The sequence below is a fragment of the Antennarius striatus genome, chromosome 13 (assembly GCF_040054535.1).
Source record: "Antennarius striatus isolate MH-2024 chromosome 13, ASM4005453v1, whole genome shotgun sequence".
Lineage (NCBI taxonomy): Eukaryota > Metazoa > Chordata > Actinopteri > Lophiiformes > Antennariidae > Antennarius > Antennarius striatus.
In genome coordinates this window covers 6298354-6314908 of record NC_090788.1, presented here as the reverse complement: position 1 = coordinate 6314908, position 16555 = coordinate 6298354, and the positions used below count along the sequence as shown (strand labels likewise).

The 16555-nt window shown below is 39.0% G+C and overlaps 1 protein-coding gene across 1 annotated transcript in view; it reads right to left on the bottom strand.

Annotated features, from left to right (window-relative positions):
• si:dkey-175m17.7 (uncharacterized) overlaps positions 1 to 16555 on the bottom strand; it is a 28768-nt gene that overhangs the window by 2249 nt on the left and 9964 nt on the right. The window contains exons 2-6 of the mRNA XM_068331679.1: positions 13506 to 15592; positions 12840 to 13142; positions 11010 to 11269; positions 5781 to 5863; positions 1890 to 1989 (exon numbers count right to left, since the gene is read on the bottom strand). Coding sequence (XP_068187780.1) covers positions 1890 to 1989; positions 5781 to 5863; positions 11010 to 11269; positions 12840 to 13142; positions 13506 to 15576 — 2817 coding nt within the window. The 5' untranslated portion in view covers positions 15577 to 15592. The remainder of the gene's footprint in view (positions 1 to 1889; positions 1990 to 5780; positions 5864 to 11009; positions 11270 to 12839; positions 13143 to 13505; positions 15593 to 16555) is intronic.

The window sequence follows — 16555 nt, the reverse complement described above, 5'->3', positions numbered from 1 at the left end:
CTGCCATCACATCATTACTGAAATACTCCTGTTTGGCTCAAAAACTAAAAAAGGCTGTACAATAATCTGGGAAAATTAACTCCCTGGATTAAATATGAGATTACACATTTTGGTGTTAGTTTGGATCCTTGCTTAAATTCTACATTCACATTAACGAGGTAACAAACATTGTTTTCATTATCATGTGAACAGTGAGAGCACATCCAGCAATAATTCAGAAATATATTGAAAGAACAACCGAAAAACGTATTCAAAACTCTGCAGCTCGACCTTTAACCCCCCTAAAAAGAAGAGACAGACATCAGTCCAGTTTTAGCCGTTTTGCTTCTTAATTCCAGTTTGTTCTTTTAACAAACCGGCAGAATTTTGTTCAACATTTTATACAAGTAATTTTATTTAATTGCTTAATTAATGTGATTCTTATTTATTAATATTATTCTTGTTATGCAATTTCCTCCGGGATTAATAAAGTATCTATCTATCTATCTATCTATCTATCTATCTATCTATCTATCTATCTATCTATCTATCTATCTATCTATCTATCTATCTATCTATCTATCTATCTATCTATCTATCTATCTATCTATCTATCTATCTATCTATCTATCTATCTATCTATATATACGCATTTCACTGTAAAAAAAATGGAATCATATATTATTTACTGGTAACTTTCATATTAAGAAGAATATAATCAGTAGTTTCATTATTCCTTCAAAAAGTCTAAGATGTACTTCCATAATTATCCATATTAGAATTTGAGATTATTTGTTTCCCAGTATGTTTTAGATCCAGATAGCTCATTAAAAGTAAGCAGCGTTTATGCTTTCTTGCACGTCACTGCATATGGCATGTTAGAAATCTATTTCATAATAATAATGGTCTTCATTTAAAACATTTCACTGGATAATTTTAAACATTTTGGGTTACAAATATGACCAATCAATAATAAAAAATATAAGATAACATTTGTCCCACAATGGGGACATTTGCACCAGCCCAGATTAAAATGTAATATTTGTAAATATTACCGTGTAAAAAGTTGAAAATGCTTCTGATCATAGAAAATGCAAATGCATATACGACCATAACTAATATTAGTACAGGATGAAATATATTGATTTGCTTAGAGGACAACATGTTGGGAGTTAAAAAGGAAACACAGTACAACAGCAAATTATAAAGTTAAAAATGAGCACTTAAACATAAAATATTTGGATTAAGCGGTTTTCAGTCTTGTTTTTCAGTCTTAGATGTAGAATTGAGTAAAAATGAGTTAATATCGATAAAGAAAGAAATATCTTCCATAAATTCTAAAATAAATTCAAATTTAAGCCCAGAATAAGTTTATAGTTTTTGTAAATGGTATAGAAGCACATTGAGAAGTGACTACGGGTTCATGTTTGTCCCCCACTGTGTGCTGACGGATAGTTCTTTTAACGAATCCACAAAGACACAAAGTGTTTTTGAAGCCATTAGGAACACAACAGAAGCCAGCGGTACTTGGAAACTCTCCGATCACAGGTGCTAAAAGTGCTTCTGAGAAAAGCCTCATTTCCTCATCTGCAAACCAATATGATAATTAAAGTTTGTCAAAACTCTTCAGGGTTGTTCTTCCAACTTTCATACATCATAACGAGGATTTACTGCACACTGAAAGTCAAGCTGAAGGCAGGTTTAATGTTTGTACACGTATTACTGTGATTTATGTGGCAACTTCCATTGACTACACAGGAACATATCACGTCCTGCTTTATTCCAGGTATTATAGTGAAATCTTATGTAATTTAATGATTGATTGATGTTATTCTTTTCGTGTCATGTGTGTTCTATCCTATGACAATATCGTGGCTCACATCTGAATGGAGATTTTCAGATTGTCTTACCTTTATCCTGCAGAAACTAGCTTCTATCTTCAGCTGCTCCACCAGCTTCCTGGCTTGGCCGACGCTCATGGTACTGTTCACTGGGGTGTCTCCTTTCATCCTGGAGACAGCAACATTTATAATGCCACAGTTAGAATTGGAATAAAATAGTTTCCCTATATGGCCATGCCTACCCAGCAATGACTGACCCAGAAATCCCAGGCTTCACCTGAACTAAACTGATTTATTGTAATGTAGAATGAATTTTTTTTGTTTGCAATGCGTGTCACATGTCATATTCACACTGCTGGATTCTCAATAGCAAAGTAGTTTTTTAACACAGAAATCAAGGTTGATCAATAAATTATAGTTATGACCAAAATAAATATATAATAATAATAATAATAATATAATATATACAAAAGCTATTCTCAAATATCGCAGTGTTTGATTGCTTATTTTGATTCTGGCAGCTAACCAAGCAAGCATGAAACCAGTGAGGCTCCAGTAATGAAGTGTAACTATCTGTCAATTTTAATATTATCAATATTATTTCATAGAATTGACACGACTGCTACATTATATCACTTTAAATGGCATCAAAAGCATCAAACAATCTCTTCAATGCAAACCAATACTGTAAACTGGGCCAAATGGTCAGATTTATTCACCATGGCCCACAGACTCTCCCACTATGAGCGAGATAAACCACAGAAATACCAGATGTAGAATGAAACAAGCACTGCAGGCTGTATGAAATCAAGAATATATCTGCATATGACTGGAAAATGTGTCACAGATGTAAAAGGAATTGTGTGAGATGGGTTGTCAACAGGAAAGAAAAAAAATCGAGCAGCAAAGGAACAAATCTATTCAAAACATTCTGGACCTTTCCCCATTGTCTTTTTGCTTCAGCCTCCACCCACCCCCCTTTTCTCCTTACCCGTATAATATTCCTCTTCAGGTGCAATCTTCCCCCCTCTTCTCTCTCTCTTTTTCTGTGTTTCTGTGTCCCTCTGTCAGCTTATGTTTGGTGGTATCAGTGTAGCCGGACCCCACCCCTCACAGACAACAGCCTGGATGCTACGCTGCTCTGTACAGACCAGTGCTCTGCAATTCTGCCACAATAAGCAGTAGATTTATGGTGGATGGATGGGATCACCCCTCAGCAGTGAGTGGTACCTGCCAGACAGAGGAAGGGGGGGGTGTCACTGGTGAGGGTTTTCTTATGAGGGTGGATTGTACCATCACTGTGCCTGTGGTTTTAATCTATGAAACAGGGTGGTTGTGTGTGTGTGTGTGTGTGTGTATGTTTGATTTTTAGTGCTAAAGATGACATAAAGCGCGGGATGTGAACTCTAGAAGGCTGAATCATTATGGCATCAGTGTTGTCCACCCTCTCCTCTGTTGCTATGGGGACAGATGCAGTCTAGTGTACGGGTTCACATCATTGCACACACTGTAAAATGACTGCCGGTTTTCCAATGACAGGACGTGAGCTATAGGTGAAAGGAATGTGTGGTTTGCATATTGGCATACTAAAAGACATGGACGTTCACTAACTGGGTAATAAGAGAACACGGTTACGGTCCGTCGCTCTCGAACCAAAGACTCTATGGAGGAAGAACTCCAACAGCTAGACGCCCACATTAACTCTTTCTAGGTCTGTTAGAACGGAATACAAATCGCTGATTGAACGACGCCATCTTTGCTAAACTAGCATGAGCTCGGTTTTTATGGCGATAAGATTGTTATCCTGCCGATGGCGGACAAATCAACCCAAATACAGACTCCTCCTAATCCCGTTAATTCCACTGAGTTACTGTTCAAACTATTAACGCGGATTAACAATATCAAACGGTGGCGGATTTCGTAGCAAACGGGCTACGGAAGTGACGTCATCAGTTAGCCGAGCCAATCAGAGTCAGAGTGGGGCGGGTCTTGAGTAGCCTCGTGTCGTCTATTGGCGGTGGCAGGTCTATACTTTTACTATCTCTGACAGAAAAGACCCAGTTTCACGCTCGCGCTCATTTGTCCTTCGTCCTTGCCATTGGTGACGTCACCAGCTCGATGAGGCAAACGTCAAACTGCACGGTGTCACATTATGACACGCTATACTGAGAGGACTGCTATGAAAGACAATGTTTTAATTTCTGTTTGGATTAGTATTCACTCAGGATTTATTTCTAATTTTTTTTCCATTTTTAAAAATTTCCCTTAACTGTATTTTTTTTTAGTCAAATAACAAAAAAATTACCCGGATTCTTTCTTTTGTTTATGTCTCTCTAGCTTTCCAGAAAATCTCACAACTTGTGGTCTTATGTTTCTGGAACATTAGAGATGTGTATGTGTGTAAACACTAATTGAATCTATTCTATATATTAATATTTACATAAAATCAATAATTTTAATGAACTCTTTGTATATTGTCTGTTACATCTAAAATATTGCGGTTAATTATTTCCTTACTTTCTTTTCTTAATTAATATTTCTTACCATAATTAAAATGAACTTAATTACTGCTGTGCCACACTGGAGATTTATACCAGGAGACCTCACCGCTGAGGGAAGTTTTCTAAATTGGTTTCCTTGAATACTTACATACATGACAGATTTGAGTGATTTTGTGAAAGATTGTGTTAAAAAACAGAAGGAAGTCATATTGAGGCTTCGATGATCTCTGTGACCTGGGTGACATTTCTAGAAGACTGTTACCCTCTCAGACAAAGAGCAGTTTCATTTTGCGTTGAATCCATGCAGCAGATTTTGCTGCTCTGTGCCTCGAGCTTGATGTCAATATCTCTGGAAACAATGTTAGTGAGTGATTTTCATTTCAGCTCATTTAGCCCATTGATTCCATGATTGGAGCCGATGGCTAACGGATGCAGGAAATGTTTAAAGCTCAATGCAACTGTGGTGTTGATATTGAAGAACATAATACATGCTGCATTATCTGTCTGACTCTGAATGGCTGATGGATAGCACCTACTTAAAACAGCTGCTGTTGCATCTATATTCTCGGAATGGAACATCCGCTTTGTTTTTTTAATTTCCCATAGCAGTGCCTTATCTGCTATTGTTTAAAATGTGAGACGGACTGACCAAGAACATGGGTTGAGTAATAATTAGTACAACTTTGTGGCAGGTCAACATCACCTTTGCAAATATGATAAATATATTTGGAATAATTTAATGATTTTTGAATCTTGCACGGTTAAGATTGTTCTTGCCACAATAATCAACTGTAAAACTTTACTCGATGATTAATAAGTCTACATAAACTTGAGTTAAAGTAAACACGTGGACATTAAATCCCTGATGTGAATTTTTACTGCTTCTGATTTTTTTTTTTTACAGTTGATCAGTCATCATTCAAATCGAGCATCTCAAATTGATGGGCCTGTCTAGTTTTGTAAGCAATTCATCATTAATCAATGTAAAATTTTAGAATATAAGTATTGAACAAACATTATTTTTGACCTGATGGTGGTGCTAGATGAAAAGTGATCACCTCAGAGATCAGAATTCACCCTGAGGTGGAGGTTTGAATCTCTACAAAATCTTCCTGAGTAATCTGACTGAACCAAAGTTCAATCAGAGAAACTTTATTAGACCATCAACTGGACTCAGACGTTCATGTTAGAGGTCAGACAGTCGTTAAAAAATGCAAATCCAGTCCTCACTCTTAAATTCAGTCAGTACAGAGCTACACATGCATTGTATTTGCAGCGGTTATTCGAGGCAGAGAGTTTGCTTTAACCTCTCGCTGATCGATCCATCTGCCCCGGGTGCACACACGCAACTGTGAATCCCAAACCAGCTCTTATGCAATGATGAGCAAAGAAGATTTGGGTGGGGTCATCATGTGAATCATCAATTACAATTGGCTGTTTGTATTGACGGTAATGTTACGGTTCAATACTTTCCAAATAGACACTCCTGATTTCATTCAGAGTGTTGACAATCAGTCGGTTGAGTGAACTGCAGCTGATACACTGCATAGGAAGGATGAAAATGCAAAAAAATTAAAACAGATACTCTTAACAATGATTATTTCTTCTTTTTTTATTTTTATTAAAAGAGCCAGTTCCAGTGTTAACTACAAATTAACATGGAGGACGACTTCCAAATCCAGCCATTAAGGTTTTGTACTGCACACTTTAGGATGCTATTAAGGTATCATATTCATCAATAACCAGCAAAGACAAAACAGTTTAAATCACTTGATGGGAAATCTTTAGTCATGACATCAACACAGGTATCGGTTTCGTTTGAGTCGCTGCAAACCAAATGTAAGAAACCAAAGAGTCACTGTCCAAAGAGTATCCCCAAAAAAACACCTTGTTCTTCTCATTTCTACACAGATATAGAACCTATGCATTTCACACACACAAATAGTCACCTCTAAACCAATGATTCAGTTCCAACCACATCCATTTTCTTGTCTGGGAATTAATGGATCTGTGTATATTTGACATAATTATTTACTAGCCATGGGGTCTTTTAAGAATATTTCAGAATGCCATTTGAGCTTTGCATATTTTGTGCTACATGATGATGATGATAGTGACGTAGGGTCTTTGGAATTTAATGTCTGAAATAACCTCAAAATGAATTTTTCTCAATGCATATTAATGGTACCAATATATTTTAATTGAGGAGACAATCTAATTAGGTCTGAATTTATTCTAAATGTACTTTTCCGTAGACTTTCACATCCAGTGGATGTTTATAACATGTGTTATTGTAATATGTACATGTAATATGTACAACATTAACCTTTTGCCACCAAAATCTACTTTAAAAATATTGAAAATCACATCTTAACATGGATCAACTGCATATAAGATAAATTAATATTTTTTTTAAAACTCATACTACTTAGGTAAAATTGTTGATTACTAAATTTACCAGAGAAGACTTAAAATCTGCTCATAAATATTATTAATGGTTATATTATCATTCCAATGATGCCAACATGTACAGTAAAATCTCATACATTTAAGAGATGCTAGCAGATGTGCTTTGAGCCAAATGCTAATGTTAGTATCTCCACATGAATGTGATCGGCATAACTAAGCTAGCATACTGCTCTTTAACAAATCCACTTTCAATACTTCACAGTAGCATGGTACCATTATAACATCTGTAAATTTACTTGCAGGAATATCAATAGTTTTGCAGGTAAACAGGAATTAAAACCTGCAGATGAAATTTAAAAGTAAGGAAGATTCCAAGATTTTACAATTTAAATTTTTTATGGGGGGTGGGGTGGGGGTGGGGGTGGGCTGGTAATACCGCTAATAGTAAATTAAAAATTAAAACAAATTTTATCTCATGGAACTAAAAGAAACATTTTCGAACACCATTGTTAGTATAGCAACAACCTTTCCAACAACTGTAGACAGTGTGGATCAACCGTGACTGCTATCCGTGGAGCTGTGTCACTATAGTTTGACTTTAATATACAGGTAATTAAATTATTTAGATTTCAGTCATATTGTCATGATGTGCTCGTTTTTATCCATATTATGATAGATAATTGCGTAAATGTTGATAGGTTTCACGTGTCGACACTGCAGCATAAACAAATGCACTTGTTTAGTGGAGACTCATCTAAATGTTCAGCTTTTCCAAGAATCAGTTACAGGAATATTGAATTTAGAGTTATGAAGTAATTTAAGGACAGATTTGACACCGCTGTCAAAAATTCCTTAGTTTGGACGTTTTACTGAAGTCAACATAAAACTGTGCAGCATTTCTGCAGATAAAGCAATGTCACAGTTTCAGTGAACCACAGTGAGCATATATAACACTATTATGTTTCACTGCTACATTAAATTGTCTCTTTTCTCTCTCTCATGCTTATAACGGAAGACCCACAGGAACAGCTACACATCCTCCGGCACAGTTACTCTGAGACTAATGCGCTGCACCGAAACAGCCTAATGGAGCCTGGATTGAATTTGTACAACGTGAACAGGACCTCGGTATTTAAGCCTGCTTTGTATCAGTCACCTTTAACGATATTCACCAGTTTGCATCAGCTGGTTGAGATGTACAACAAAAAAAGGTCTTTGTGATATAGCAGCATTGTATTAGTCACAGTGCATGAGGGTAAAAACATTGTCTAAATACAAGGACCAGTTACTACAATATGAAAATATTACATTTGCTTCAGCGAGACAATTCATTATGAAAAGCAGGAGGCCAACTGAAGAGCATCACAGGTTCAATCACATGAGTTTTTGGGTCTCTGGAATAGGTGGGACGGCAAGTTGGAAGAGCACAGCATTACCTGAAGAGTTCTAACCCTCCCCCCCCACTATAAAGGAAGGAGGTGAGCTGCTTTTACCTTCAATAACATCACAATCACTGCAAAACAGTTTCTTTCAGTTCAGTATTTGGTACAGGACATAACAGTTTTCTTTTAAAAAGAGCAATAAAATACAAACAGGAATAATTAAGGTCCCACAATTAAGCAATGCAGAGATATACAGTGTCCTCAAAATTTATCGTCGATCCAGGAAGTTTCCTCTTTTCAGAAGGATATTTTTTTTCCAGCAACAGTCACAGAGACACTGGCCCTTCAGTTTGCATGAATTATAGAGGAAAGTTTTATTTTTTCCCTTCAAAATGTCTCTGGAATACAAATGTCTGAGGTCAGCAGTAACTGCTTATTAGATCCCTTCAATGTAGAATTGAAGAATTTCTTTCTGCTACCATTTAGCATATAAAGTCCATATAAAAAAAACAAACAAAAAAACAAGGAGCAATAGCAACAGGCCCTCTTCAAAAGTTAATGCTTCATCTCCTGTGAGCTGAGCTGGAGAGATGGGAGGAGTGAATTGCATGTTTAGTTGAAGTTCTTCAAGCTGAAATAAAGGGAAGGGTTTAAAACAGATGTTCACTGAGGTCTGATAACACGAAACAAGGCTGAAGATCCTTAACGCCAACGCAGATGAGATATATGTCATTCTGCACAAACAATTCTCCATACAAAACAAAGATTCACATGAAACTAAACTGTAAATACACTTATATGCATATTTAGCATGATGAAGACTGTAGAAAAAATATAGCCTATATCAACATCACTTAAGAACAAAAAAAAAAAAAAATCCACCAAACAGATTCAGGATCATTTCACAAAGTCACCTTGTATTTATACTAACAATAGAGGATTACTCAAGGCTACACTGAAGGCATTGTGGTTGTAGAGACTTGTAACATATTGAAAAGGAGCAAATAATTTGGAGGAAATTGTTATTTCATTTTCAGTCACATTTACTTCAGTGATTTTGATTTATTTTTTTGGACACACATTGTACTTTCCCTCTTTAAATGAACTCATTTCGTTTCTAACAAATGTGTGACACATTAGAGTGCCCAGAAGTCCTTGTTTGACTGCAACACATTTTATTCAAAGAGGAGAGAACATGAATAAATCAATTTTTAGAGCACAAGTGTCCTCCTCTCTCTAAAGGCTAGCATAAAGAACTGCATGTAAAAACTGCTCAATGCAGGAAAAAAATTCTCTCTTTTTCCTCTCAGCAAATTATAAAATGTATTACCATGTTATAAAAAACATATGGCAAGTGCAAAATAATTTGCATCTTTAGCTAACAGATTAGAAATCATTAGTTCTCAAAAAAATCACCTTTTTCCCCCATGAAGACAATTTGCTCAAGTTTTTATAAAGAAGTTTGATTATTTTGAGAAGCTTTTGAATCAGGATAGGAATTTGTATTGTTGAGATGATTTCCGTGCTGCACAACACAAAAGAAAATCTGCACCAAGAAATATTTTTGCTTATCCCAAATTAGAACAGTTGAGATTGAATGAAAGGAAATATTACAATAATACATAATCAAGAGTGACAAGAAGGATGACGATAAGGCAAATGAACAATTAAGGAATATCAGCACAGTTAAGATATCACCAGTGTCATCAGTTCTCCTTTACAAAGGTATTTAGATAATAAAATAAAATATTTGTTCTCGACAAGATAGCATAATTAATACAATAAAATCTCTACTGGATGTTTTAAGAAGGAAACAGTTTTCTCTTTACACCACTCAAATAAATAAAAAGGATTCAGTTCTCGTATCAATGAACGACAAAATAAAAGGTGCACAGGAAAGTCCGTTGTTTTAAAGCACACAACAGCAGAACAGCATCTGTCTGCTCACACCTCAGGTCACATATACGGTAAATTATCATGTGCATAAAAAACAAAACTCAGAATTTTGCGGTTGAGTTTAGGTGTCAGTTATGTTCTAAATGTGTTTAAAATTGACTTATTTTCACCTGAATATTAAGATATAGAAATTGAACACTTTGTTTATGACAGCTGTAGTTTGATTATATTGTTACTTCAACCTTGTGAACGCCTCATTTATGAGAGGACTTCACGACACAACTAAGCAATATACAGGCGAAATAAAATCAGTTGTACACATTTCCATGAACTGTTTGTTTCTTCTCTGATAGGTTTCCAAAGTAAATGCTACGTATAAGGTCCATACTCCTCTACTGCGTAGTTCCCAAACAGGAGGAAAACTCCATAGGCATGATGGGATGAACCAAAACAGTGACTTGAGGTCTGTGTGACCGATTCATTTGGTGATGATGAAACAAATGCATGGAGAGTAAAGTGCATTGTACTTTCCTGTGTGTTCCTACATGTGCCTGAAACAGTCATGTTGTTGATGACATGTGACAACATCAGCATTACCCTTCCAATGTCTGCATTCCTGCTCTGCATGCATTTATGATCCATTTCAACAGAGTCACTGTATTCTATGTGAGTGTAAACGATGGGAGGAAGACTCATCAGAATAACACAAATGAGATATCTGAGAGCGATGTCGAAGAATCTATACAAAATATTGGCACGTGACTTAATAAACAGCACACTAGATGATGATCATGTTGTCTAAGAAACACACGAAGCATCCAGTCTTTCTTCTCACGTTTCACAGTATTAAAAGTGCACTAATTATTCAACCAAATCGCTTCATATTATGTCTTCTGAAATGTGCTACCCTCTTTTTGACGCTGTTTAATGCTACTTAAAAATTTTGCCTTGTCTTTACCTGCAATGAGCTTATAGCTCTTGACCTCTGACGTTTTTCACACCTGCGTCTCCACACCATTTAGCTTAGGCATCAGGATGCGAGGAGTCACTCCAGAGTTGAGGTCCCTCTCGAACTCCAAAAGTTGGCCCATGAAGTTTAGATTCGGGGACACCACTGGACGCCGACTCCGCACATACTTGTAGGCATCTGTCATTGTCATTAAGGTGTGCTTCATAAGGTAGGCGATGATGATGGTTGCAGAACGGGACACGCCTGCCTGGCAGTGGACCAGCACTCCCTGCCCACTCTGATATGCCTCCTCTGAGGACGAGAAAAACAAAACCGATGAGATGAATTTACTGACGAAAGAGGGGAAAACTGCTTTACCAGGTCGAGCTGCTAGTTTTAATCTAATCGTCTTCTTTTCTGTTTACTTTTATCAACGTTTAACCACCAGCATTATGTTATCATATTTGATCATTTTAACATTATTTTAATTAAAGGAAACCAAGGGGTGTCAGGGGTGTCAAACTCGTTTTGAGCGAGGGTCACATGAGTATGATGGCTGTCCTCAAAGGGCCAGATGTAACTTAAAAATGTAACTAAATGTTACTCAACGTAATCTAAGTCACAAACATTACAGATGTCTCAGAGTTGAGCTAACCAAAGGGAAACTTCGGAGGGAACAAGTTTGCGAACTCAGGTTGGATGATTGTCAGGACCTTGACAAGAGTTTCCTGTGGCTTCATCCTGACCAGACAAGGTTCACCATCTATCAGGTCCTATCAGTCCACGATGGACACAGGCTGGTGGCACCCCCAAGGCAGCCAGGCTCCCACCTCATCCACTGCATTATGCTGCTACACACAACACCTAATGGTATGCTTTCCAAACTACGTTTTAGCCTCATCTTTTTTGACAATACTGGATCATAATTTAGCTTCAGTCAGTGTCTCATGATGTTTGTGTCATCCTGTGTTCGTCTTCATGTTGTCGTGGAATAAAGGTCATTCATGACCATTTAGAGATCAGCAAATTAGTATTTTTAAACAAGTACCTCAGTTGGTGAGAAAGCTGCAACAATACTTTCCTGTAAAATTCACACTCAACAATAAACTAGAACGAACGCAGTCACAGACTGCAACATCCCACGACTTACCCTGACCTAGTTTTCTCAAGGTCATCATGTCATTTTCATCCCCGGGTAATCTGGTTTTTGTTTCACCTTTCTATTTGCAACGGTTGTGAATATATTTGGTGGATTAACGCTCGAACGAACGGAAGGACGGACAAACACAGGAACGCTGACAATTACAATACATCACTGCTTTGAAGTGGAATTTAAATACTTCTGATATTCTGAGCAGGAAATCCAACCAATCCAAACCAATTTGTCCGAGTTGGAGCTTGTGTTTTGCTGTTATCACATTTCTTTTGAACCTGACTCAGGCAGGCAAATGCAGTCTGTAGCTGAAAGTTATCAGGAAATAAAATGGTGGTGGAACGACAAAAGCTCAGAAATTGAAGAATATGAAAATTTTCTGGAGTCAGTGGTCTGAAATCAGTCAAGGTCTGTGGAAAAATACAAAAACTTTTGTGGAATAATTACCTTATGAGAAGAAAAGCAACAGCATCTACATCTTAGAAGACACGGTTCATACTTGAATGCTTGTTTTTAGCTCTTTCAATTGATGTCATTGGCAGACGACAATCATATCTTATCATATTAATAAGACAGTGAGAGCTAATGTACTATAAGAATCAAAATGTCGTCTCATTATTGTTGTTAACAAAAAAAAGGAAAAATATTGAGATGTAATTTTTGTCAATAATTCCTACACCATTCCATAAACAACTAGAATATGAAAATATATCAAAGGTGCAATCTCACCAATAAACTCAAAAACCTCCTCAAAGTACTGCCGGAGATTCTGTTTGCTGTTATCGGTGGCCGGCAGCCGTTTGTAGCGCAGACCGGAGTTGACGTGGTAGAGAGGGAGGTGCGTGGTCACGTTGACCACGTAGCCAATGTTGAGGTGCAGCAGCAGGTCCAGGTCTTGGGCGTCTCTCTCGTTCCCCAGAAACAGGAAGGGCAGAATGGGGCTGACCACTGCGTTCTCCGCATCGGGAGTCATCACACTCTCATCGGACAGGGACGCCGGCAGAGAGGAGGAGAGCGGCAGGGAAAGGTGCACTGAGAAAAAACATAATCGAGGGTCAGTATCTTCACGGAGCAAGATACAGTGAAAGTTAAACTTTAACAGATGTAAGAAGACAAAACTTAAGTAACTAAAATGGCAACGACATCACCGATTCAACAGCGACAATTTGATTGCTATTGAAATAATTTTGACGACTTAAATGGAAGAAGTGTACCGAAATCAAAAGATGGTAGGTGTTATTAAATTTAGCTCATCTTTTAAAACCAACTTGACACTGAAGGTAACCAACAGGGACGTTTTGAAGATCTGATTTGTTTTAAGGGTAGAAAACTACATCTGAATGATACTAGCGTCAGTGATAGAAGTGGAATGACATTGGTTTAACTTATTCTTACTTCTGCTGTTCTCCTCATCCTGTTCTTGATTCAGCGAATTGAGTGCCAGGTGAAGCGACTGAGCAGAAGGCAGAGAATGTCCTCCCTCCCTCTCTCTCTGCCACGGCTTGGGTTTGATGAGTGTGCTCGGGGCGGACGGTGGGGGTGAGAATGACACGGGCAATGGCGGTGAAGCAGAGCGTGGAGAAGGGGAGCGTGGATATGGAGCATCTCCGTCTTGCTCGGGTCCGTCACCCATACCTACGTCTTCAGATTTGTTCAAGAGCCTCTTTAGCGAATTTCGGCCTTCGTCGTAGCTGGATCCTGATCGGCGGCTCATAAAATCGAGGGCTGCCATTTTTCCCTGTTGAAGCCTTCGTCGTCCAGCGTGGTCTCTTAGGTGAGAATGAGTGTATTCCTGGAGGTTTTGTGAGTCCAGGAGGACGAGGCCCGTCCCGTTACTACCATTTTGGGCCTGGCTTTTCCCACCCCCTACCCCTATTCCAGTATAGGGATTCTTTTGGGCTTTAGAATGGGTCATCTTCTTGGCTAGTTCTTCAGGCCAGATGGTGCGCACACTATAGTCATCATCATCAGCTTGGTACATACTCATTGGATGAGTTGCCCCAATGCCCCTTGCGGGAGGTTTGGCTCGTCGGGGGTTGAAAGTCACCACTATGGGGTCACTGCTGCAGTAGCTGCAGGTGGAACTGCCCGTCTGAGAGGCTTTGGGGTTGCAGCCTGTGACGCAACTCTGTATTGCCCGAAGAGGGGCAGAGGAAGACAGTGGTGCACAGGGTAGGCATCCCCCTACCAATTTTTTGCGAAGAATAGCAGGGCTCTCAAAATTTCCAGCCTCGCCAGAACAGGAGGCACAGCGCAGAGGTCGCAATAGACTCGCTCTGCGGTCCGACACAGTGCTGTTAGACGAGGAGGTGTTGGAGGTGGAGGCGGTGGAGAGGCACCCACCCAAATTTCTAAGGCCCATTTCCTTGCCTCCTCTTCTCACTGCTCCAACATTGTGAGCACAGGAAATCGAAGTGGAAGAACTTCCTCCACCTCCTTGGCAGCTATCAGAACGCCCTTTACACCCTCTGCATATTACCAGCCTCCAGCAGCAGCAACTGAAGGGGCGGGTGCAGTCGATGGTGCAGGTGTGGTCGGGGCTGGGGAAACCTCCAGCATGGGAGGAGCAGGGAGAGAGGGGTAGACCATGGAGAATGTGAGGGCGGTGATCCCTGTTGCGGGACTGGTGAGGCTGGCCGAGCTGCTGAAGTGAGATGGGGACATGTGTGGGTTGCGAGGGAGAGGATGAGGAATAGTTGGAGTTTAGGACGGAGGCATGGGGAACAGGGACGGGCAGACTTTGGCTGTTATGACTCTGACGGAGAGTTCCCAGTTTGGAACTCTTCTTGTGACCCAGAGAGGGAAATTCCTGGTTGATTCGGTTCAGAAAACTGTTTCCCCTTTCCTTTTCACTCTTGAATTTATGCAGCTGAGCCTGAGCGGGGACAAACTGCAGGACGCCCCCAGGGGAAGATGACAGCTGACTATGGCGACTTGGCTGTGGCTTGTGTTCTGGTCCACCTGGCCTCCCTGTTGTTCCACTTTTTCTCTCACATTGTCCTTGATCCGACTGTGAAGATGTACATTTCCCGTTGCCACCCTTTACACTTCCATTACGTCCCAAAGAGTTGCTGAGTTCTCCTCGCCGTCCTCCTTTGTCCAACGTCACCTTGATATCAATAGTATGAGTGTGTGAGGGAAGCCGTGGGCCGAGGGTCACTGTACCATTGCTATGGCAGTGGCTAGGGATGTGTCTGGCACCGTTTGGGGTGACAGGCTGATCACCCTTGAACTTCTGTGCACGTGTGGATCTGCGCTTGCATTCCAGACTCAGAGATTTACAGGTGGGGGAGCAGAAGTGGGATTGAGAGGGGTGGACATGATGAGGGTGGGCTACTTGTCCGTTAGACGAGGCATATATATGAGAGGAGTGCTGCGGGATGGCCTGTGGAGAAGGGTCGTACAGGGATAAGTTCTTAGGACACTGGATGACCACTATGCGCTCATCAAGAGGGAGGGGAGGCATCTGGTTTTATGCAAAGCTGTCAAATGTAGAAGGAGAGAGAGGCAGAAAAACAGCAGTCAGGACATTACTGTGATAAGTAAAACACAGTAAATGAGGGGTGAACTTTACATTTCATTACTTTAGAAGCAAAATTAAGTGCATTGATTCATAATCATTAAATATTCATGCTAATTTGTTTCATAATTTTCTTTAAGTATGATGCAATGTCGAGTTATCATCAGTGACGTGTGGTCAGGGGAGGCATGAAAGAAAAAAAGAAAAATATGGAAGAAATAAATTAAATGGTTATATTTAGCCAGTGATGTGTATTATAAAGTTGTTTTCCGTTTAAAATTACCAATTTTAGGTTATTTTTACTCAAAATCACTGAATTTTCACATCTACCGCTGAAGTACTGAGAAAGAGCGGCACATGGATTTCATTTATAAATAAACGTAACATAAAAAACGTGTAGGAAACAACACTTTTTTTTAAATGAAATGTGCTATTTGTGTGTCACAGTTTGTATGTGTAAATAATTCTGCTCTAAGACTTTACAAAATAACCCACAGTAGGTTCATATTTTTGTAAATCTAATCGTGATGAAATCAGTGCCTCACCAGCCATGAACCTCACCGCACGTCACTGGTTGTCATATTTATAAAGACTGAAATGTAAAGAAAAACCCCAAATCCACCACAAGAATGACACTTTGACAACAGATTTTATGTTTTGTGTATACAATTTTTTTCATCTTGAAATATCTTTACACTACCAAACGTAGCAGATGAAAAAAACCCAAAACAACCAGCAATGTTGTATCTCAATTTTCACCTTGAACACGCCACACGACTTTCCTTCACATTTGCCACAAATGGAAGGACAAATCAAAGGAAGAGAAAACCAACTTTGGTGCATGTTTGATTTTAACGGATATCACTGGAGTGATTACTTTCTCCCAATCCATTTAAACATGCACACCAAAGTCTGCTTATTCTAG